The sequence below is a fragment of the Phyllosticta capitalensis genome, assembly GCF_038381095.1.
Source record: "Phyllosticta capitalensis strain CBS 128856 chromosome Unknown BKA78scaffold_8, whole genome shotgun sequence".
Lineage (NCBI taxonomy): Eukaryota > Fungi > Ascomycota > Dothideomycetes > Botryosphaeriales > Phyllostictaceae > Phyllosticta > Phyllosticta capitalensis.
The window spans coordinates 1,315,358-1,336,064 of NW_027117446.1; the positions used below are offsets into that span (position 1 = coordinate 1,315,358).

Sequence of the window (20,707 nt, forward strand, 5' to 3'; positions counted from 1 at the left end):
GGAAGTACTCGAGACGCGACGATGACGCGACTGGGGAAATGCAGCAGAGGTTTGGGAGTTAGAGAGTGTCGAAAATTACGTGTGCTAAGGTCAATTGATTGTGCCCGACCGATCCGACGCCAAAGAGAGACTCGAAATGGCAGGTAAAGAGATTGTGGTTGGTGGTGCGGAGGTGAGGTTGGGAGCAGGGTACCAAAGTTCTGGGTCCAAGCTTCTCGAGCGCGAGAGCTTTGCTCCCGGCCGCCGCGCGTGATCTTGGCGTCTTCGCCTGAGCATGTTACTTTGATTGATCTTCTACACGGAAATTTTGAACTCGTATTCTCAATGTGTACATTAACAAAAGTCTAGTAATAGCTGGTGCTCATATGGAGCAGTTGCGATCCGCAAATGGCTCGATCCCAAAACGCCGACTCGAATAGGTATTTCCTTTTACATGATACGCACAGCGCGCGCCCCCAATGCATAGACTCCGTTAGATTCTGCCACCATATTCACGGAACCTCTCTCCAGTCGAAGGAATGGGTTTCTCGGCTCTCAGAAGCCACAGGAACCAATCCTCAAGAGGCAGGAAAACATAAAAGATCTTGTTGCAGGCATATGCAATGAAAACATAGCACGCTGCCAAAAGCGCGTCCATGATGTAGTGGTTGGCGGTGGCAACAATGACGGTGAGAATGAAGATTGGGTAGCCAATTCCGACGACGAGGTAGAAGAGTTTCCAGAACGCGCCCTTGCGCATCTCTCCGCGTTCCAGGGTTCGTCGAAAGAGGCCGGAGTGGTAGGCTAATGTCATGCCGATGCAGAACGCGTAGCCAAAGTGCATCGAGGGCATGGCAGCCAGAGAGTTGACGTACTTGCCGCTCATCCAGACCGATTCGGCGTCGTCGTGGCGGACCGTGTCTAGGAAACCGTACTCCTTTGGAAGCAGGCGCGGGGGCATGCAGGGGTAAAAGATGAAGGTCATGAAGGCGAGGAAATTGGTCAAGGTCATGGTACGACGGGCCACGGCGAAGGTCGGGTGAGACGGCGCAATGTAATAGTACCAGCAAATAAATCTGCGAAAAGTCAGAACTACCAAACTTCCTGAAGGCTTCTCTACTCACCCCACAGTGCCAGGAATATGAATGAGAGCATAGGCCTTGTTTAAAAATGTCAGAGCTTCCTGGTGGCCGTGCATGAACCACTGCTGAACCTGCCGCTCCTGGACGGGAAAAAGAAAGCTCATCCAGCTGAGATGCTCCACTTCGAGGACCTTGATACCGTGTGCTTGGGCAACGTTCCATATTCCGGTTTTGGCAAAGATTCGCTGCGAAGTGATGGCGGTCATGCGGTAAAAGGCGTAGTTGATGATCCAGTAAAACATCTCAATCAAAAACGGGAATTTTTGCAGGATACGGCTGTGAATGTTGTTCTTGAAGCGCGAAGTGTTGGGCGTTTGCACGACAAAGCCAAAGCAGCATTTGCGCTGCTTAGGGAGGTGCTTCGACGCAGCAATTGGGTCCTGAGCATCGTCCTCGTTCTCGGAATCGTAGTGTAGCAGGCTGTCGCTCGAGACATCGGAACCAGGCTCGTCATCCAAGATGGTTTTGCGATTCCTCGACTTGCGGAATATGGAGTAGTCTCTTCGCCGGGTCATGTACATTGCGCCGAACAAGATCGAGGCCACCATCTACAAAATTATCAGTTTTGGCCCCCTTTTGCGCAGACATGGTCAGCGCTCGACGTACCAATGGCTCTGCCCAGCCTGGCAAGACCCATGCCGGCTTGCTATTCCACACGGGGTCCTCTATGGGATATGTGATGGTATCTGGCTTCCCCATATTCGCCTGTAGGGCTAGGCGCGCGCTCGGGGTTGCGAATCCGGAGGTATCCGGGGGTGGATGCGGACTGCTCGGAGGTCGGGGTGAGCGTAGGAAGGGTTTGCGGTGATGTTGACGGGGCGCTGGCAGCCTTTGTGGGCTCAACAGACGCTGTCAAAGAAGGCGAGGGAGCGACGATTTGGATTGCTCGAGATGTGGACTCGAGAGCACGAGGAGGAGTTCCCTTTTGGAGCCTGGCTGGGCCGGAGTCAACGGACGATCCATCCGGTCGGCAGGGATACGCGCGTGTTCTCAGTGCTGACCATCTCGGGGGCGGTATCTTTGCCGGACGGCTTGGCCCCCAGATGCCAAGCAGCCATGTCGCTGAACCAACACGACCTTCTCAAGGCCAAGACACGCTACATACATAGTCTACATGTAGTGGTCGGCGACGTCTAGCAAGCCTCGCCTGTTAGCCGTTGACCGGATCCTTTAGAAGCCACCGACGCACAACCCTGTCCTCAACCAGTCACCCCAATTTGGGTTTCCAGGCACAGGGCAGGGAGGCTGTACCGCCTCAGGGTACCATCCATGTCACGGGCCGCTTGGAAAACAGTGACTTTATTGCGGCTGCCCTAGCGCTTGGCCATCCTGGCTGCCTGCCATTCTCATCGTGGGTATAAATGCTGTCAACGCCAAAATCCTGTCCTCGGAACACATCCCTTGAACCGCGCCATAAAAAAAATCCCTTCACCCTCAGCACTTTGTGTCATGAATATGTACCATCGCCTACCCGAACGCCGAGAGATGAGAGATGCTGCAAGAACCAAGCACACAAAAGCAGATCAGTATGACGAAATAAGGATCAAGACATGCTATGCGCAGAATGCTTGTTCTTCACGTGACGGTGTAGATTGTCCTTCCTAGAAAAAGCTCCATCGCACGTCTCGATCGGACACAGGTGTTGCCTGGTGCCCTTGGAGTGCGTGCTCTTGTGCCGTCTAAGATCTTTGGGATATACAAAGCTCAAGTCGCAACGCGGGTGCGTGCATTTGAAGGGTCGGTCCGAGGCCGAAGTGTGAGACGTCTTGCAATGACGACTGGAAACATGATTAGCAAGAGCTGGGATATCGCAGACAGGCATCCGCCTTGGTCACTTACTCCAGGTCACACTGCCGGTCAAAGACGCTGCTGCAGTCGCTCGCGGTACACGGGAACCCATTCGTACTGCGTCTGAATCGCTTCTTCACCACTGGCACCTCGTCATCTTCGAGCCCAAACCCAGGATTGTATGTGTCTGTGGTCCAGACAGCCATATCATCATTATCAATCCTCCCCGACGGACCCGTCTGCCGAGATATTCTTGCCATTGTGGTAGGATATGGAGTCGGCTCGGTCGGGCCTGGGATTGAGGAGATTGGAGGGTCAAATTGGTAGGCATCTCGAGGCCACTCGGGGTGTTCGAGGAAGTCGGCCGCTCTCAATACACGTTCTATGCCCGACGAGGGCTGGCCAAGGTCAGATCATGAACATTGCATGGGGATCTCAAGCGTACCAAGACTCTTTGAATCCCATGTGTACACAAGGCACCCAAGTCGCAGATGGTGCAGAACGAGAGCAGGCCTTCGGGGTCTCCATATGGAGGGCCCAGTGAAGAGTCTACAGTAAATGGGTCGAATGGGAAGTCTGAGGAGGCCTGAGCAGCATCTGCGAAGAGGACGAGGAGCAGAAGTGCGAGCAACAGACTTGGCATGGCGGGTCCGCCAGTGACGGTGATGTCTATTCAGCAGAGGATAAGCGAGGAGGGAGAACAGCAGCGCGAGGAACGGTTGATAGAATGCAGGGAGATTTCCTAGCGCCAGATTGCAACGACTAATCTGGAGCGCTCGAGGATTGTTGGTGTGGCTTTGACATGTTGGAGGGGAACGGTTTTAAAGGTGCGCGGACAGCTGTAGAGCGGCCTCAGGAAACCCGTGACATGAGCGAGGCGCAGTCAGATATGACGGCCATTGCAGCACGTCCGACATTCTGAACAAGACCTCTTTCAATGGGTTTGGCAGTCGATAATCAGAGTCCCAGCGGCGTGGAGATGTGAGGCGGATTTCTAGAAGGCCAGACCTGGCGCATGCTCTGCGCCGTAGTAGTCATTGAATGCGCCGCAAGCTGGGAAGCTGATCCCGGGTGGAACTGGAGGTCTGCTGCCGTATATGGATTGCTGAAGATAGGGTCGGGTTGAGCAAAGAATGTGAAGAGCAGAGTCTCAGTTGCCGTCAATTTGAGGTGAGACTTCAGTCGAGGTGAAGTTGAGGTTGTGATGGCGGAATTGAGTTGTTGTCGAGTCGCGGCGACGTCATCAGGACGGGACCCTTTGCCGACCTGGGCTACTGGGAAGTGCCTCGAGCCTCTGCCGCGGTAGCCCAGTCAGCCCAGCACCGAGCACAGTGGGGAGTGCGGGCGGCTTGCCGACTGTTTCGACTCGCTCTGGTCCAGAACACCAAGCTTTTTCCACTTCGCCTTGGTCTGCTGGCTTGGTGCCGCATTGGTGTCACTCCTCTTGTCATGATATACTTATAGACCCCGCTTCGTTACTGCTCAACTCGCTTCCACCATGAGGGTCACGCCCGACGCCCTGCGCGGCTTGCGACTACTAGCCCGCGAGGGTCACCGACACTCCACGCCAACGCGCCGCTCGCTTTGTACCGACTGCATAAGATGTTTGCGCCTCGAGGGCTCTCCGCCTCGGCTCGCGCTGCCCAGACATGGCCGCGTGTTGGGAGTAGCTGCTATGCGAGCCTTTCACACAAGCAGCCCTCGGCGGCTGGCCACTGTCGAGGCCGTGCCGAATGGTATGGATTGGGATGAGAGCGTTTTCGCACCGGGACGAAGCTAATGTGAGCTTTGAAGAGCGAACGACCCTGCGAGGCCCCATTGCCGAGTACGATGCGCGCGTCGAAGCCGGTAAAATCAGGAATGACGAACACCAGCGAGGTCATATACACCAGTCACCACCTGCGCCTTTGCTGACGATAGGATAGCAATCATCGAGAATCTCCAAGCGCTCCACGACACTCTTTCTCGGTACACCCCGCCTCCTGTCCAAAAGCCAACGCTCGAGTCTCTCCAACCGCCAAAACGAACCCTCCTCAGTTCTATATTCGGCGGCAAGAAGGAAGATGCCTACAAGTTGGAGATACCGGCGGACCTTCCCAAGGGTATATACATGTATGGCGACGTCGGGAGTGGCAAGACCATGACCATGGATCTTTTCTACGAGACACTTCCACCAAATATCAAGACCAAGACGCGGATACACTTTCACGGATTCATGCAACAAGTCCACCGGGATCTCCACAAAATGAAGATGCGCTACGGAAACGACATGGATCTGGTGCCTTTTGTGGCCGCGGACATTGCCGAGCAATCCCAGGTTCTCTGCTTTGACGAGTTCCAGTGCACCGACGTAGCTGACGCCATGATTCTCCGCCGGCTGATTGAGTCTCTCATGTCTCATGGAGTGGTGCTCGTCACGACCAGCAACCGACATCCTGATGAGCTCTACAAAAACGGAATCCAGCGCGAATCCTTCATTCCGTGTATCCAGCTCCTCAAGAAGCGCCTGCGAGTCATCAATCTCGACTCGCAAACCGACTATCGCAAGATCCCCAGACCCCCTTCAGGTGTCTACCACCATCCGCTGGACGCGTCGGCCAAAACACACGCAGACAGATGGTTCCGGTTCCTGGGCGACTTTGAAAACGATCCGCCGCATGTAGCTGAGCACACGGTCTGGGGGCGTGAGGTCAGCGTGCCACGCGCCAGCGGCAAGGCCGCCATGTTCACTTTTGACGAGATTATTGGGAAAGCGACTGGAGCTGCAGACTACCTCGAGCTGATGCGCAATTATGAGGCCTTTATCATCACCGATGTGCCTGGCATGAGCCACAAGACGCGCGACCTGGCGCGGCGCTTCATCACGTTCATCGACGCCGTCTACGAGAGTAGAGTACGTTCTCTACACCACATCCAAAAGCCCCCCTGATTGATTAACTCGCCATACAGGCCAAACTCGTCCTCACAACCGCGGTCCCTCTAACCGAACTCTTCGTCTCGGCCGACGAGCTCTCGGAAGCGCGCTCCAACCCCTCGGTCAACATCCCCACCTCACCCACGGCGTCGACGCAATCGGCTCCGCACACGACCGACAGCTCGGACGACAACATCACCGAGACGATGCGCTCGCTCATGGACGACCTGGGCATGGACATGGCGACGCTCAAGCAGACCAGCATCTTCAGCGGCGACGAGGAGCGCTTCGCCTTCGCGCGCGCCCTGTCGCGCCTCGTCGAGATGGGCTCCCAGGAGTGGGTCGAGCGCGGCATGGGCCTGGAGAAGCTGGGCGGCCAGAAGGAGCGCGAGAGCTGGCTCAAGACGCGGAGTCGCTGGCGCGAGGACAGCATGTGATTCGCGTGCGTCTTGGTGGTTGGATTGGGTGGAGGAGTGATGAAGAGAAGAGGAGGGATGAGGAGCAGAGCAGCATGGCGGCGGCAGCGGCGGTGCATGCACCGATGATCCGAACCTTTGCATTCCAGGCGTGGCGTGGCATATCCCGCGCGTGAGCGCGCAGTCACTGCATCTTTTCTTCACCATTTTCAGCCAGTCTTGCTGCTGGTGTTTGCGTAGCGTTGATCTTCTCTTGGTACATACTGTACATACAGTGCCCCCGTTGCATATCACAGATATAGAAGATTGTTACGGTACACTTCAAGTATTTGTCCTTTTGAATTGCACATCTGTCTACCGTCCGACGGTCTTCTCTGCCCAACTCAGGCCCTTCTCAAGTTCTCAGAGCCAGTCTGAAATCTATACCTGGCCTGGGAAGCGCCTCAGAAGTTTCAAAAAGCACTATTATTGCACAAACACGAATGAAAGACACGCAGGTACTGCTGAAAGGCTGTATGAGGCAACTCAAACGCCCAAAACAATCACAAGACGCCACGCCCGGCTGGGTACTCTACGATTTCTACCTTTGTCTGTTCTCGTCTCATCTCGAACGGACATACTCGAACAACGTGAAGCAACAGAAAGCCAAAGTTGATCTACGTCATGGCAAATGCCAGGTGAGAGAGGAGAGGAGTCATTTTCGTTCCTTGTATAGAGGTGCAAATAGATCCAGAGGCAGCAGTAGCAGCAGCAGAGGCAAAGCCACCGCACTCAGGTTCCGTCAGTGCCAGCCAGGTATTGTGAGACGCCGTCGTCTACCATCGAGCTCCACGAATCTTGGAAATCAAGCCATCCATCCCCGAGTATGAGAAGGGAGTTTTTGCTGCCTTGGCCTCTGCCATTGCCAATGCCAGCCAGCGCCTCCACACCGCCACGCACCGCGGACCGCCCACCGTGCTCGCTCTCGCTCGTTCTACTGCGTATCCCGGACGACCTTGTCAACGGCCTGCGCAAAGTAGTCGACGTTCTTGGTGTTGAGCCCCGCCATGGAGATGCGGCCGTTCTTGGTCATGTAGACGTGGGCCTGCTCGCGGATTGCGAGGACCTGCTTCTCCGACAGGCCCGTGAAGCTGAACATGCCAATCTGATCTGTGATGTGGTTCCAGGTACCCGGCGTACCCATGGCCTCGAGCTTCGAGCGCAACGCCTTGCGCATCTCGATGATGCGGCCGCTCATGGTGCGCAGGTTCTCCTCCCACTCGGCGAACAGGGCCGCGTCGTTCAGGACGAGCGAGACGATGCGTGCGCCGTATGCAGGCGGGTTGGAGATTTCGCTGCGCTGCAGGATCTTCAGCTGTGAGTCAACGCGGACAACCGTGTCGGCAGCGTCGGCGCCTGGCGACGTAATGAAATGGAAGCAACCAGCACGCTCGCCGTACAGACCAAAGTTCTTCGCGTAGCTCTGGGCTACGACCATCTCAAAGCCTTGGGCCGCAAAGTACCGGATTGCCCACGCGTCGCGGTGGAGGTCACCCGACGCGAAGCCCTGGTATGCTGTGTCGAAGAAGGGGAAGTGATTGCGGGCGCGCATCACCTCGGCAATCGTCTTCCACTGTTCCTGCGTGGGGTCGACGCCGGTGGGGTTATGGGCGCAGGCGTGCAGCAGGATGATGCTGCCTTCGGGAGCGGCCTTGATGGCTGCAATCATGCCATCAAAGTCGAGACCGCGAGTTTGCGCAGAGAAGTAAGGGTACGTCTTGAAGGAGAGGTTCACGTTGGTAAAAATTTGGTTGTGGTTGGCCCATGTCGGGTTCGAGAAGTAAACCTCCTTGTCTCCCGACTTGTTGTAAAACTTTGATAGGAAGAGAGCACCGAGATGGACGGCTCCGGTGCCAGAGATGGTCTGGAGAGAGGTGACCTAAATGAAGCCAATGAGTCAGAGGTGATTACTCGTTTGGGAGTATTGTAGAGCTCGATGTTGATGTTGCAAAACATACCCGCTTCTCAGCAATGACTGGACTATCAGCTCCAAGGATGAGCTTCTGCGACGCCGAAGTGAAATTGGCCAGGCCAGCAATTGGCAGGTACTCGTGGTTGAGATCGGGGTCTTGACGGAGTATTTCATCGGCCTATAGGAAGCGCTCCAGTCAGCGACGCCAATCATCGAAATCAGAGAGGCCAATGTATGCAGAGCGCACAAACCTTCTTCACCACGGGCAAAACCCACGGCTTAGCATTGTCATCGCGATATGCACCAATGCCCAGGTCGACCTTCTTCTCGTATGGGTCGGCACGGTAAGCTGCCATGAGACCGAACAGCGGATCCTCAGGAGCTTTGGGCACGACGGATGCCGCAAAGGCAGTGGGCTTTGCTGAAGCCATGTGGGATGAGATTTGTTGCAAACGAGCGCGGGAGGAGTGTGGAGAGGTGGAATCTCGAGGACTTTGAGGAATAGGAGAAGAGGATGATGTGGAGGAGGAAGAGAGAGGTGGTGCCATGTCTGTTTGTTACTCCGCGTTTAGGTACAACCTGACAGGCAGGCCCGCTTATCGATATGCGCTAGGCAAGCAATTCGAAACCGACTCCTTGTGGCCGACGGACGACTGGAATACTATACGAAAAGAGGTAGCGACGAGCAGATGAGGACATGTATGTTCAAGAATGGCAGGATAGCCGCAAAAGACCGGCTGGCTGAAGCTTATGAGGCACCTCATTCTTTTGCGGGAAGATCAGGGTTCGCTCGCCCATGGACCGAGGGACCCGAGGCTGGAGGCTTCAGCAATCCGGGGGATCTCCACCACACGTCATGCCCCCCAGCTTTTGGCCCGTCACGGGGGTTGCACGTTTTGGGGTTAGCTCGCTGGCAGGCCAACTTTGACCGTTTTCACATGCAATTCTACTCAACATCTACGCGCTCTTCACTCCGCATGACGCCCGTCATATGAACCAATCCCACACCACCAGAGTCGTGCAGAGCGCACATGTCGCGTAAAACACCATTTGCGCCGTGCTTCTTCTCTCGGCCGCTCGCTTCAGCTCCTTGTTGCCGCTGGTGACATTTTCCGTCGTCAGATGAGAGTCCTGGACCAACTGATCAATCTGCGCTGATTGCTCGAACAGGTTTGTCGCCAGAGAGTTCTGCAGCTCGGAAATCTCGACCAAAGACCGCTCCGTCGACCTGAATTCCCCTTGTTAGAATCCGCATTGGCTGCCGACTCGGACTGACTTGGCTGTACTCACCGGACCTTGTCCAACGTATCCTCGTAGTGCTTGAGCATGTCCTGATTTTCCTCTGCAAAAAGCTGCAGCTGTTCTTCGCTTAGCTGTGGCTCACTCTGCTGTTGGGCCTCATCCCAGGTTGCGACCTGCCCGCCTGGGTTTGGTGCAGAAGTAGCACCTCCTGCCGACTTGGTCGGATCGCCAGCCTCCACTGCCGGAACCACAGTGCCGCGCGCCTTATAGAGCACACTCTTGCTCTTTTCCCGCTCTCTTTCCAGCCGAATTTCCATCATTGATGCTTGGAAACCGCTGCACTCTTCAAGTTTGCGGCCGAGGAACCACAGTACGCTGTCTCGGTAAACCTTGACCGTGTTCCGCTTCGCCTCTTCCAATTCCTCTTCTGGGCTTTTGGCGGTGACTGCGCCTCCGGCCGCCCATCTTCCAATGGCTCCCAAGCCCTTCTGGGCCCGCTTCCGCAAAGCAACCGTCTCGTCTGCCGATTGTCGTACCTTCTCGGCATCTGCGAGATTGTTTATGGCTCCAGCAAGCTCGCGTAGGAATTGCTTCGTCTCGGCGTCGATTTGCTCGCGCTGAGCGTCGGTGAGGTACTTGCGGTCTTTGTCATGGCGCGAATGTACCGAGTTGGACGAGTCGGTGCGCGAAAGCTGCTTTTTCCGCGGGGGCTGGGCGACGGAAAGATAGGACTGTCGTATCGAGTGGAGGTATTGGTTCAGTTCTGAGATGTGCCTATTCTGCGGGGTGTTTAGAGTTGCTGGGCGGACATGAAGGCGCAGGCCGTCTTACGATGCGGTATGCCTCTTTCAAAAAATCGTCGAGGGCATCGACCTCAAAGACTCGAGGTTTGATGGGCGGAGCGTCATGTCGGCGCAAAGCTTCGTTGAATATGGGCGAGAGGTCCATGAGGTAGAGGGACGGAATGGGCGCGGGACGATGATGCAAAAGGCCAGGGCAGCAGTTGACGCGCTGCCATGCTGGAGCTCAGCTCGGGCTTGGCGGGGACGCTAGTGCGCTCGGCAGTAAACCGAAAGGAACGGTAGCTCGACCATCCGCCCCGTCTTCTGTCACGGACAACGGCACCCTGCAATCATGTATCTACCTCAAGATCGTCTGCTAGCGCTTGGTTCGGCATCATGCTGTTGTTGTCCTTGCAGCGGTCATCCCGTTCATCCCACCGCCGGAGCGCTAGAAAGCCTCTCCATCCCCGCCTATTTGCTAACCTCATAAAACCCGCCTTGCCGTCATTAGGTGCTGAAAAATGACACTGCTCCACCATATACACGTCGATTTGCGTATATTAAGTTTTGATTTTGTTCTTGACCTACACTCCTGTCTGCATAGCCCTTTCGGAGCATGATTCGGATCGTCGAAAGCAACGAAAATGACCAACTCGAGTCCGCTTTGACGTCTTTTTCTCCTACTCAAAAAATCCCTCTGCATGAGCCTCCCGAGATTGGAAGTAAAGACGAAAAAGAGCATGGGAACAGCGACCATGTGTCTACCCAAGTAACCAGTACCAGCGGCTCCCCGAAAGCCTCCAATGAACAATCTTTGTCCCAAGATGCCGCAGCGCGGCCACTTCAAGAACACGCCCAAGATCTAGAGGCTCAAGAATCTACGGCTCAAGCATGTCTCTACTCCGTTTTTCCGTTGGCCACGAAACGCTACATCGTGTTCATGGTCGCATGGGCTGGATTCTTTTCGCCTCTGTCCGGCAACATCTACTATCCGGCTTTGAACACATTATCTCGGGATCTTAACGTCTCGAAAGAGCTCGTCAATTTGACGCTCACCTCGTACTCAATATTCCAGGGTTTGGCACCGACCATTTTTGGTGATTTGGCCGACATGGCTGGGAGGAGGCCTGCCTACGTATGTCCTCTGGCAACCATGTGCCACAATATTGACTAACACGTCCCAGATCATTGGCTTCGTGATATATATAGCGGCTTGCGTAGGAATTGCTCTCCAACACTCGTACCCGGCACTTTTTGTTCTCCGTTGCTTTCAATCCACGGGAAGCAGTGCTACTATCGCCCTGGGCAATGGTGTCGTAGCGGATATTGCAACAACTGCCGAACGCGGAACGTGGATGGGATGGGCAACAGTTGGTCCCAGTAAGTTTTCAATCCATCCACCCTGCTTTTGTGAGCACCAAATTTGAGGGGCGGTTGATTTCACTCGTCTCCATCTCTCGTAGAGCCATATTCCTACTTGGGGCTTGGCTTCCAAGGCTCTGCGCCGAGTCCAATCTTTCACATCTACCCCCTTCCAATTTGATTACGCCATGGGCTTCGTCTTGATCCTTATCAACCCATCTGACTTTTCTGCAGTGATAGGACCAGCAGTGGGACCACTGGTCGGAGGCATCCTCGCGCAATTCCTCGGATGGCGATCAATATTCTGGTTCCTTGCCATCATCGGCAGCCTCTACCTGATCGCCTTCGCCATCACAGTCCCCGAAACGGGACGCAACGTCGTTGGCAACGGCTCCATCGCGCCGCAAGGCTGGAACATGTCTCTGCTCAACTACCTCGCCGTACGCAAGGCCGCAGCAGCATCGACCACCACAGGCACCAATCCCCATGACGCCCGCACCGCCCTCGCGCAATCGCGCAAACTGCGCTGGCCCAATCCCCTCAACACGCTGCGCGTGCTCAACGAACCTGACCTCCGCCTGCTCATCCTCCTCAACTCGCTCATCTACACGGCCTTCATCAACGTCCTCGCCAGCGCGCCTTACCTCCTGTCCGACACGTACGCCTTCAACGACCTGCAAATCGGGCTGTCTTTCCTGCCATTCGGGGTCGGCGGCTTCGTCGCTCCAGTCGTCAACGGATATTTACTGGACGCAAACTACGCCCGCATATCACGGGCCATGGGACGCGCCGTGGACCGCCGCCGCGAGGACGACGACGATGCCATGGCGAGCTTTCCGCTCGAGCGCGCCCGCATCGAGGTCGCGGCGCCGCTGCTGCTGCTGGGCCTGGCGACGCTGACGGCGTACGGCTGGACGATGCACGCCGAGGCGGCGCTCGCCGCCCCCTTGGTGCTCCTCTTCGTCCTGGGCGTCTCGCTCACGGGCGCCTTCAACGTCCTCAACGTCCTCCTCGTCGACCTGTACCCCCTCGCGCCGGCAACGGCCACGGCGGCGCAGAACCTGACGCGCTGTCTCTTCAGCGCGGCCGGCTCGGCCGTGATTATCTTTTTGATCAAGAGCATGGGCAGGGGCTGGTGCTTTACGTTTCATGCGCTGGTGATTCTGTGCGTCAGTCCTGTTTTGGTGGCGTTGGTGAGGCGGGGGCCGCGGTGGAGGGACCAGAGGAGACGAAGGGAGGCGTGCAGGAAGGGGGGAGAGGAGCCGAAGGAGGGCGAGGCGAAGGACGGGTAAGTGATGAGATGGTGTCGCTGGGGTGAGCCATTGATGGCATCCTTGTGTGATGAACAATTGCATCAAAAGTACCTGGCGCTTTGCATATCTTGAAATCGACTCTTTTTAACCTCCTTTCCATCTGATCAAAGGAACAACGCACCCACCTTGCTTGAGCCACTCCAATCGCCATCACATCCTGCTCCTCTGTCGTTCTAGCCCTAGGTGCAGTACTCACATGCCTCTCCGCTCCTTCCTTCCTCCCTTGCCGGCCTTCCGACGTAACATACGACAAGAGTGCAAATTCAAAATGACATCCAAACCCAACCGATGAGAAAAAGAAAGCCAACCAGCCCGGGCTTAGAAACCTCCCAAGTCTTGACCGGTTGAGGACTCAAACACTTAACTACTATTCCAAAGTCACGGATTTTTGGACAATCGCAACGGCTCAAATGGTGTAAAAGTAAATGTTGGCGTGTCCACTTCTTTTAGCCGCTCTTCTGGCCAACTCTTGTTTGTGTATGTCTACAGGCAACCCCGTAGATACCTATTTGGGACGGTGCGGTGGGCTGCCTACTCCACGTCCGGCTGTAGCGGATTACACCAAGGGGCAAATGCCCATCCCGACCCCTGCTTCCTTCCTCGTCATCGCCTGCCTGCTACTTTGGCCACCTTGATTAAACCACCGACTTTGAACGCTTGACTGACTGCTGCGCGCTGTCAAGTTGGCAAAGTTGTTTTGAGATGAAAACATTCGCCGCTGAGCACCAATCACAACCAGCATCAGACCGAGAAGTGAAGAAATGACACAGGAAAGTCATGAAGAAGATCAATCAGTGTCGGTATCATTAGATTCTTCTACGCATCTCCCGTCTTGCGGTTCATCAACATGGCGTGTAGGCAGTAGCGCAGCGCAGCGCAATGCTTCCAGCACACGAGACACACGTGCGTTCAATCTCAACTCGTCGTAGACCTCCCATCATCAGACAGGCAGACAGGCCATCAGATTCATCATCGACGCAGTTCCCAACTCCACCACTCACCGGTCCCGAAAAAAAGCAACCCGCTCGCCTGCAAATGCACCCACCCGACTGGCCGAAAAAGGGATAGACCCCCAAGTCCCATACCAATGGCTCGCTGTTTCCATGATGCGTTCGTTTCCCGTTTCCCTCATTTCCGTTGTTTCGTGAACCCGTTTCGAACGTTCCAAGCAGTCTCGCCCTCCTTGCCTGCGCCTCTCTCGTAGACTGCCAGCCAGTGGTGAAAAGAGGAGACGGATGATGATAATAAAGAGATATGGAGAAAGAGGTGGTCGTGAGAAAAAGAATGTCAAGAGGGGATGGTAAGAGAAAAGCAAAGAAGGGAGTGTCATAAATCGTGCTGCATGTGCAGTGCCAAATGCTATGCCATGCAGGATCAAAAGCAGAAAGAAGGATAATGCGGAGCAAGATATTTATCCCGAAAGAAAGAAGAAATATGGGATGAGGTAGAAAGGAAAGAAAGTAAAGGGGTATAAGCTAAGAATGGAAAGATTAGAACCACGACGACAAGAATCGAAGTTTGGAGACTGAACGAGAGCCCCGTCAGCCCTTCGCGGGCCAAAAAGCAACGCCGCAAACCCCACGCACGCCCTCCTCTTTTTCAATCGTCCCACACAAAGTCTCCCTCCTCTACCCGCGTACACGTCAGATACGGCACGCTGGCTATGCCGGCGGCGCCCAGGTCCAGCTCCAAGTAGTTGCGCATGAGCGGCTTGACCGCATCTGCCGCCAGATTCTTCACCATTTCGACCCTCCTCTCGAATCGCCGCAGATTCTCGCGGGTGTACAGCTCCGGGCTCAGTTTCAGGAAGCGCTTGAGCTCGTCATGTGTCAGGTACGCATCGCCGCCTGTGCCAATGAGGCGAAAGACGCGCCCAGTGTTGAGGGGCAGGGTCGACGAGGGAGGGGCATTTCCGGCCGACGGAGGCGCGTCCGACGCCGAGACGTGGGATACTGCCGACGACGTGGCGTAATTGTGGTGGGAGCTCGATACAACGCTCCCGTTTCCCCGCGCGTTCCCGCCGCGGGCCGCGTGCGCCCCTCGTGTGCCGCTACCGGCCACGCCGAAGGTGGCAAGGCTGAGGGAGCTGCGAGCTCCAGGGTTCGCCGCGTGCCGGGATGAGTGGCCTGCGTTGCTGTCCTTCAGGATGGGGGCTGGCGGGCGGGACGTGTTTTCGGCGAGCCATTGACGAAACAGTGACATGGCCATCCAGTCGAGCCACGAGTTGCTTGGGGTAACGCGGTCGCCTCGCGAGGTGGTCAGGGTCAGCTTGAAAAGCTTGGTCTCTATTGTGGTTTTCAGCTCTTCCAATTCGTCGGCTTTGTCTTCAATCACTTCCATTAGCGATTCAGGGACCTGTCCGCGGAGCTGGGTGGCGCCGTTAGGCCATTGGCCAACGACATGGATCATAGCTTCGGTATAGATGACACGGCTGCGCGCGAGAAAGCCAAGCTTGAGATATGAGGGCGGGTACTTGGCTATTTGCTTGAACAGGCGACCTTGGAAGCGGAGAAGATGGTGGTCTATGCGGGGGCCAATCACGTCCAGGGCGTCGTACATGTCGGCAAGTTGAAGAAGGGTCTTGCATTCTACGTAGGCTTGGGCAATGTTGACAGAATCCAGAGAAGGCGGGTAGTTGTAGAAGATGCGAAACAGATTGTCGTAGTCGCGAAAAATGTCGTCGTCCACGTCATTCGCATGGTGAGGGGCTGAGTGATGGCCAATGTTTAGACTCGAGAAATTTGCCATGGTCCTGAAGAATCCATTGGTCGGGGGAGGCGGTTTGTTGTGGACGGGTGGTGGCAGCGGCGCATGCTCTGTATACGGCATAGGCGAGGGCGCAGCCTCCTGTGTACCTCGTCAGACGGCAAACAATTTGCAATTGCGCAACATACCTTTTGCAGCAGCATGGGCATTTCGTCGCCGTGCTCTCCCCAGTCGAGCTCATACCTCCATCTCTTCTTCTTCGCGCCCTCGTCCGCGGCGGCGGGGCCGGCAGGCATGCGCGCCAGGGCACTGGAACTGGGGGGCGGGCGGATCTCTGCTTGAGCTCGACTCCATTCCTCGCTCGTGCCAGCCTCGAAGAAGCCGCTTGCTTGGGATAGAATCAATCTGTGCAGCAGATATCTCTGCTCTCTCCGCGGCGCCTGGGAATTGGCGTATGGGCCGACATGGCTAGAGCTAGTCCTGCGGACATGGGGGCTCGAAGTGATGATGATTTCGACGTCGCCGGTGTGAGTGAAGATGGGGAATTCGTTTTGCGGTTGATAGGTAGAGCCACCGGGCTGCGAAGATCGCTGGTGGCGGTGGTGCCGGCGAGAGGTCGAAGCACGCGAAGACGACGCGACTGAAGGAGCGCGCGAGGCGGCGCGGACGACAAGCGCTGAGCGATCCTGGACCGTGTCCGGATAGGACACCATCTGGGGCGGCGAGCAGGAGCTCTGGTGGCTCGGTCAGAAATTGCGGACGAGGGCGGGCATGCGGAGAGAGGGCGAAGCAGGAGGTCTTTGGGTTCAAGTCGGCGAGGGCGAGGCTCAGTCAGGATGATGCGGTGGTGGTGGCTGCAGCACCATGTTTTTTTGGGGGTTGGATGGCCGGGGGAAGCTTGCGCAGAGGCCAGGAACCCCACGCGTGACCTATCAGACCAACAGCTATTTTCCATCTTCCTGTTTCGCCAGCCGCATGCAGTCCACCACCACCACCCACTACCTCTTCTCCCGCCAAGCTTTGAGACGTGGTCAGACAGCCAGCCCGACGCATGCAGCCCGCGCCAGGGTGACCGCCATTGCAGCCATCCCAGCTCTCGCCAGTCGATCCAACTCAACCTCGTGGCCCTGCTTGCTTCTCCACGTCCTCGTCGTCTTTCGCCATTCACCGTGTGCCGCTCCATCCTTCGACTCAACGGGGGCGCGGCTCACCTGCATGTCCGTCTCCAAGCAACCGCCTTGCCGACCACTTGCATGTCCGTCTAGGCACCTCGCCTGTACCTGATAGTGCCAAGTCAGTTTGCATCATGTCGTCCATGGCAAAGAGGTTTGAACTGGAAGATGGTTCCGAATTGCTGCTTATCAACCCGGAAGGATCCTGCCCGCTACGGATGTCTACATGCGCATGCAGTCCTCGGGTGCAAAATCGTCATCGTCTCGGCCGTGGCAAACCCATGTCCTTCCTCTTTGCTTGGATTGCTTCTTTTCCTGCCCTGCTCTTGTTTGCTCGGTCCAATACCGTGGGACTGCGACTATCGCGTTCGAACAAGTCCCAGGGTCTACCACTACCTGTCGACCCTCGCCATTGGAATCTGCGCCGATGAGCAATCGCGCAGCCTCCGGGGCTTGCTTCCGCCTCGATCTGACTGGTAGTCATTGCTGGTGTGGGCCGCACTGTCCAACGCATCAACTACTGCCGGTAGAAAATTCTGCAAGTCTAGCAGCCGCCAGTTTCACTGCACCCTCTCCGACTGCTTCTTCTTGCTCTCAATCACCTCCATCCCGCCCATCCACGGGCGAAGGACTCGGGGAATCGTGACATTCATGTTCTTGTCGTCCCAATTGTTCTCGAGAATGGCAGCTAGCACACGTGGCACTGCCAATGCCGTGCCATTGAGCGTGTAGGGAAATTCGAGCTTGCGTCCAGCCTTTTCAAGTCGGACCTTGGTCTGCAGCCGGCGGCTCTGGTAGTCTGTGCACGTGGAAGTTGATGTAACCTCGCCCCATCCACCATCCTTTTCGATGCGAGATGGGAAAAAGGCTTCAATGTCTCTCTTCCTAGTAGCACTGGCTCCCAGGTCCGTCGAGGGCATCTCCAAGATGCGGCAGTGGAGACCAAGGCTTTCCAGGATTTCCTTTTGGATGTCGAGCATTTCGTTGAAAATGGGATCCGAGTGCGACTTTTGCTCTTCGGCAAAGGTGTCACCTTCGGTCGTGTCGGGTAACGTCCAGGCAAACATTTCCACCTTGGTGAACTCATGCACCCTATACAGGCCCTTTGTATCCATGCCTCGTCCACCCGCTTCGGCGCGGTAGCATCGGTTGACGCCCACCAGCTTGAGAGGAAGATCCACGTCCTCCATGTTCTGGCCTGCCTTGAGCCCTGCCAGAGGAATCTCGGCGGTACCAGCAAGGACCATGGGAGGCTTTGCCTTGTCCTTCTCTGCTTGTTCTATGGCGTAGATTTGCTGTTCCCCATTCTGGTCGCGCGGCTGAAAGCCACAGGCAGCGGCAATGTGCGAGTAGACCATGGATGGGGGCGAAACGGCTTTCCAGCCCCTTTTTCGGGCAACAGACAGCGCATACTGAATCAGAGCTTGCTCCATGAGTGCTCCTTCGTCAAGCAAGTAGTACCAACCCCACCCGGAACTTGTGGCAGCTCCCGCAAAGTCCAGCAATCCCAATTCTGAGCCAATGTAGACATGGGAGCGCCACACGCGGTCCGTCGAGTCCGAGTCGATTGCCGGATGCTTGTTGATGTACCCAATGACTTCTGGCTCGGTGCCTACCGGCGTGTGCATGCTGGTGAGATTTGGCAATTCTATCGCCAGGCTGTCCATCTGTTCCACGAGCTCCTTCTCTTTTGCCTCGATGCCACTCAACCTCTCCTTGATATCTTTGCCTTCGGCATGAAGCGCCTCCTTGTCCATGTTTGGGTCATTCTCAATTTCACCGCTACGAGATGCGACGTTTGCAAGCAGGCGGCGCAGCACGTTGCCTCGTTCGCGCAGCTGGCGGGCGTCGACCTGGCACGCCTTCCACTGTTCAAAGAGCTCGAGCACTTTCCAGGCATTCTTGCTTTGCGCCTTATAGTTGCGGTCGATGCAATTTTGCTCGTAAAGACCAGGGTTCAGGCGGATATGCTTCATGTCTAGTTGCGGCTTCGGCGCGGTCGAGGGTCTGACGTATGCGCGGCGGAAGCCGGGGGTTCGTTGCTTGGTGCCATTGACGGTTCTAAGTAGCTTGACGCGGCAAGACGCGCAGGCGGAGGAGGAGTTTAGGGGCGCCTTCATCATTGCTTGCAATGGCAAAAAGTCGATATCGAACGAGGTGGTGACGAGGAATGGGCATCAACTTTTTTGACAGCTCGAGTTAGCGGCCGCGGCGGCCCTCGAAGCTTGCGCCAGCGGGCGATCGAAGCTTCCTCGACGGCGCGTCGCCCTACCCAACGCCCTCGACGCGTTGGCCGTTTCTCGCGCCTGAAATCCCACTTGCGCCCAAGAAGCCGATGGATGCGACGAGCCAACTGACAGCCATGTCAAACACGAAACGACGATTCGACGACTTTGCAAGCGACCAGGATCCAATTTCGAATGCACAAGCAACACCTGCCCAGCAGCCGGCGCCAAAGAAACCCTGCCACGTCCCAATTGCACACAAGCCTCGCGTCCTATACGCAAACCATCCCGAGTCTGGCGTGGGCAAGAACTTCCACAATGTACCGTATCCATTGGGATTGATGCCATACAACTCATGGTCGTTGTTGCGCAACCCGCCAGGAAGCGATCCGTCGCAGCATTTTTCCTGTCCGTCATGCCGCAAAAGCAGACCCTCCCCTTCGGCCCACAGGCGCAAGATGTTTCTGGTGGCCGAACGACTATCGCGGGAGAAGGGGAAAATGCCCACGGCTTTACTGGAGCGAAATCAGGAAATGACGTGGGAGGTCAATTTCCAATTGGGAATTCACGAGCCCTTTGTTGAGGAGCTGGACCAAGTGCCGGGCGGGAAATACAGCCAGGAAAATCCAATGTATCCTTTTGAGGACGTCGAAGACTTTTTCTCGGCAATGTTGCTGATCACCAAAGGAGAGGATCTGACCGAGGCCTCGTACAACTTGTGGCAGTCAATGCTGGATATATTGTATCACGATCCTGGCCTGGACGAAATTCAAGAAACACACGAGGATGACGCCATATCAGAAAAGGACACTATGCCAGCACCACGGAGTCATTCCAAACCTCAGTCTTCATATCAATCACCATACCCACCTCTGTCTCCAGGCCAGCCGCAAGAAGGAGACGCCAATGACCTACCAACACCGCCCAGTTCTTCCCACCCCACCGAAGACTTCCCACCACTCTCAAAAAAGCCACTGGAGGAAACCAGCGAGACCCCTCTACCGACCCCGCCCGGCTCGTCGCAACCAATATCAAATCCGCCGTCCAGCGCCGCAACGGCACCATCAACACCAGCCCGACAACAACTCTCCCAGGACGCCGCGAGCCATCCCGATATGTCCAAGGCGCCCACCCGTCCTCCGCGCCGCTCTCTCCCCGAGTTTTACTCTCTCCTCGACGCCGTCGAGAGGACGTCGCACATCGGCGCGCAGTTCCTCGAGGCGTACGCCACAGGTCTGCGCAACGATGCGTGCACCGACTGTTGGTTCAAGCTCCATGTGTGTTGATGGAATTGTGTAACGGGCGTGTCTACCAAGCGTGCAATGTCTTCGGTTTGTATTGCGATGAGCATGCATATACGATTTCATTGCGTTTTTGCCAGTTGCAAAACCACGACCTCTCCCACCTCTCTCATCCCAGTTCCTTGGCGCCGAATATGTTCGGACTCCGAACATAAAACCCGCACAACAAATGGGGCACATCAGCAACATCATGCGCAATCTTCACAATCGCAAACGTTGGTGCTTGGGGATTCCCATGCTCTCAATGTAGATGGGATGCCGTTGGGATTGGTGCTGCGCGGATTGGCTGGGCAGTTTTGGAAATTCCTACGATATGAGTAGGTACGCTTCCCCAGGGGATTGATTGGGTTTGGGTTAGCAATGTCTTGAGGTTTGGATGAAATTTGTGCAGGTCGAGGATGGTGCTTGAACCAG

At 56.0% G+C, this 20,707-nt stretch overlaps 9 protein-coding genes across 9 annotated transcripts; 3 read left to right on the forward strand and 6 right to left on the reverse strand.

Annotated features, from left to right (window-relative positions):
• Positions 1 to 472: 472 nt before the first annotated feature.
• BKA78DRAFT_254753 (PAP2 superfamily-domain-containing protein) lies at positions 473 to 1,820 on the reverse strand (the record flags this gene model as incomplete). The annotated part of the gene is made up of 3 exons (XM_066884930.1): positions 473 to 1,055; positions 1,104 to 1,669; positions 1,728 to 1,820. The coding sequence occupies 3 exons, from the start codon at positions 1,818 to 1,820 to the stop codon at positions 473 to 475; spliced, it is 1,242 nt and encodes a 413-aa protein (XP_066742035.1).
• An 844-nt stretch (positions 1,821 to 2,664) lies between these two features.
• Positions 2,665 to 3,552, reverse strand: BKA78DRAFT_297807 (uncharacterized protein; the record flags this gene model as incomplete). The annotated part of the gene is made up of 3 exons (XM_066886817.1): positions 2,665 to 2,899; positions 2,961 to 3,307; positions 3,355 to 3,552. The coding sequence occupies 3 exons, from the start codon at positions 3,550 to 3,552 to the stop codon at positions 2,665 to 2,667; spliced, it is 780 nt and encodes a 259-aa protein (XP_066742036.1).
• Positions 3,553 to 4,205: 653 nt separating this feature from the next.
• BKA78DRAFT_177459 (AFG1-like ATPase-domain-containing protein) lies at positions 4,206 to 6,491 on the forward strand. Its single transcript, XM_066883361.1, has 4 exons — positions 4,206 to 4,645; positions 4,704 to 4,787; positions 4,835 to 5,802; positions 5,859 to 6,491. The coding sequence occupies exons 1-4, from the start codon at positions 4,408 to 4,410 to the stop codon at positions 6,258 to 6,260; spliced, it is 1,692 nt and encodes a 563-aa protein (XP_066742037.1). The 5' UTR covers positions 4,206 to 4,407; the 3' UTR covers positions 6,261 to 6,491.
• A 721-nt stretch (positions 6,492 to 7,212) lies between these two features.
• Positions 7,213 to 8,621, reverse strand: BKA78DRAFT_354989 (pyridoxal phosphate-dependent transferase; the record flags this gene model as incomplete). Its single annotated transcript, XM_066891824.1, has 3 exons — positions 7,213 to 8,157; positions 8,237 to 8,368; positions 8,442 to 8,621. The coding sequence occupies 3 exons, from the start codon at positions 8,619 to 8,621 to the stop codon at positions 7,213 to 7,215; spliced, it is 1,257 nt and encodes a 418-aa protein (XP_066742038.1).
• Positions 8,622 to 9,177: 556 nt separating this feature from the next.
• BKA78DRAFT_254414 (snare-complex protein syntaxin-18 N-terminus-domain-containing protein) lies at positions 9,178 to 10,380 on the reverse strand (the record flags this gene model as incomplete). Its single annotated transcript, XM_066884898.1, has 3 exons — positions 9,178 to 9,418; positions 9,481 to 10,211; positions 10,264 to 10,380. The coding sequence occupies 3 exons, from the start codon at positions 10,378 to 10,380 to the stop codon at positions 9,178 to 9,180; spliced, it is 1,089 nt and encodes a 362-aa protein (XP_066742039.1).
• A 450-nt stretch (positions 10,381 to 10,830) lies between these two features.
• On the forward strand, positions 10,831 to 12,868 carry BKA78DRAFT_297811 (major facilitator superfamily domain-containing protein; the record flags this gene model as incomplete). The annotated part of the gene is made up of 3 exons (XM_066886818.1): positions 10,831 to 11,349; positions 11,399 to 11,594; positions 11,811 to 12,868. The coding sequence occupies 3 exons, from the start codon at positions 10,831 to 10,833 to the stop codon at positions 12,866 to 12,868; spliced, it is 1,773 nt and encodes a 590-aa protein (XP_066742040.1).
• A 1,620-nt stretch (positions 12,869 to 14,488) lies between these two features.
• BKA78DRAFT_354992 (uncharacterized protein) lies at positions 14,489 to 16,308 on the reverse strand (the record flags this gene model as incomplete). The annotated part of the gene is made up of 2 exons (XM_066891825.1): positions 14,489 to 15,736; positions 15,784 to 16,308. The coding sequence occupies 2 exons, from the start codon at positions 16,306 to 16,308 to the stop codon at positions 14,489 to 14,491; spliced, it is 1,773 nt and encodes a 590-aa protein (XP_066742041.1).
• Positions 16,309 to 17,327: 1,019 nt separating this feature from the next.
• Positions 17,328 to 18,743, reverse strand: BKA78DRAFT_297813 (seryl-tRNA synthetase; the record flags this gene model as incomplete). Its single annotated transcript, XM_066886819.1, has 1 exon — positions 17,328 to 18,743. The coding sequence occupies one exon, from the start codon at positions 18,741 to 18,743 to the stop codon at positions 17,328 to 17,330; it is 1,416 nt and encodes a 471-aa protein (XP_066742042.1).
• A 233-nt stretch (positions 18,744 to 18,976) lies between these two features.
• BKA78DRAFT_177622 (uncharacterized protein) lies at positions 18,977 to 20,380 on the forward strand. Its single transcript, XM_066883363.1, has one exon. The coding sequence runs from the start codon at positions 19,103 to 19,105 to the stop codon at positions 20,276 to 20,278; it is 1,176 nt and encodes a 391-aa protein (XP_066742043.1). The 5' UTR covers positions 18,977 to 19,102; the 3' UTR covers positions 20,279 to 20,380.
• The last annotated feature ends 327 nt before the right edge of the window (positions 20,381 to 20,707 follow it).

Bases quoted from the DNA above. Each gene is read 5' to 3' on its own strand.
- BKA78DRAFT_177459 (XM_066883361.1), top strand. From the start codon at position 4,408: ATGAGGGTCACGCCCGACGCCCTGCGCGGCTTGCGACTACTAGCCCGC. The intron at 4,646-4,703 runs GTATGGATTGGG...TGAGCTTTGAAG, and splicing joins TGTCGAGGCCGTGCCGAATG to AGCGAACGACCCTGCGAGGC. The intron at 4,788-4,834 runs GTCATATACACC...ACGATAGGATAG, and splicing joins GAATGACGAACACCAGCGAG to CAATCATCGAGAATCTCCAA.
- BKA78DRAFT_177622 (XM_066883363.1), top strand. From the start codon at position 19,103: ATGGATGCGACGAGCCAACTGACAGCCATGTCAAACACGAAACGACGA.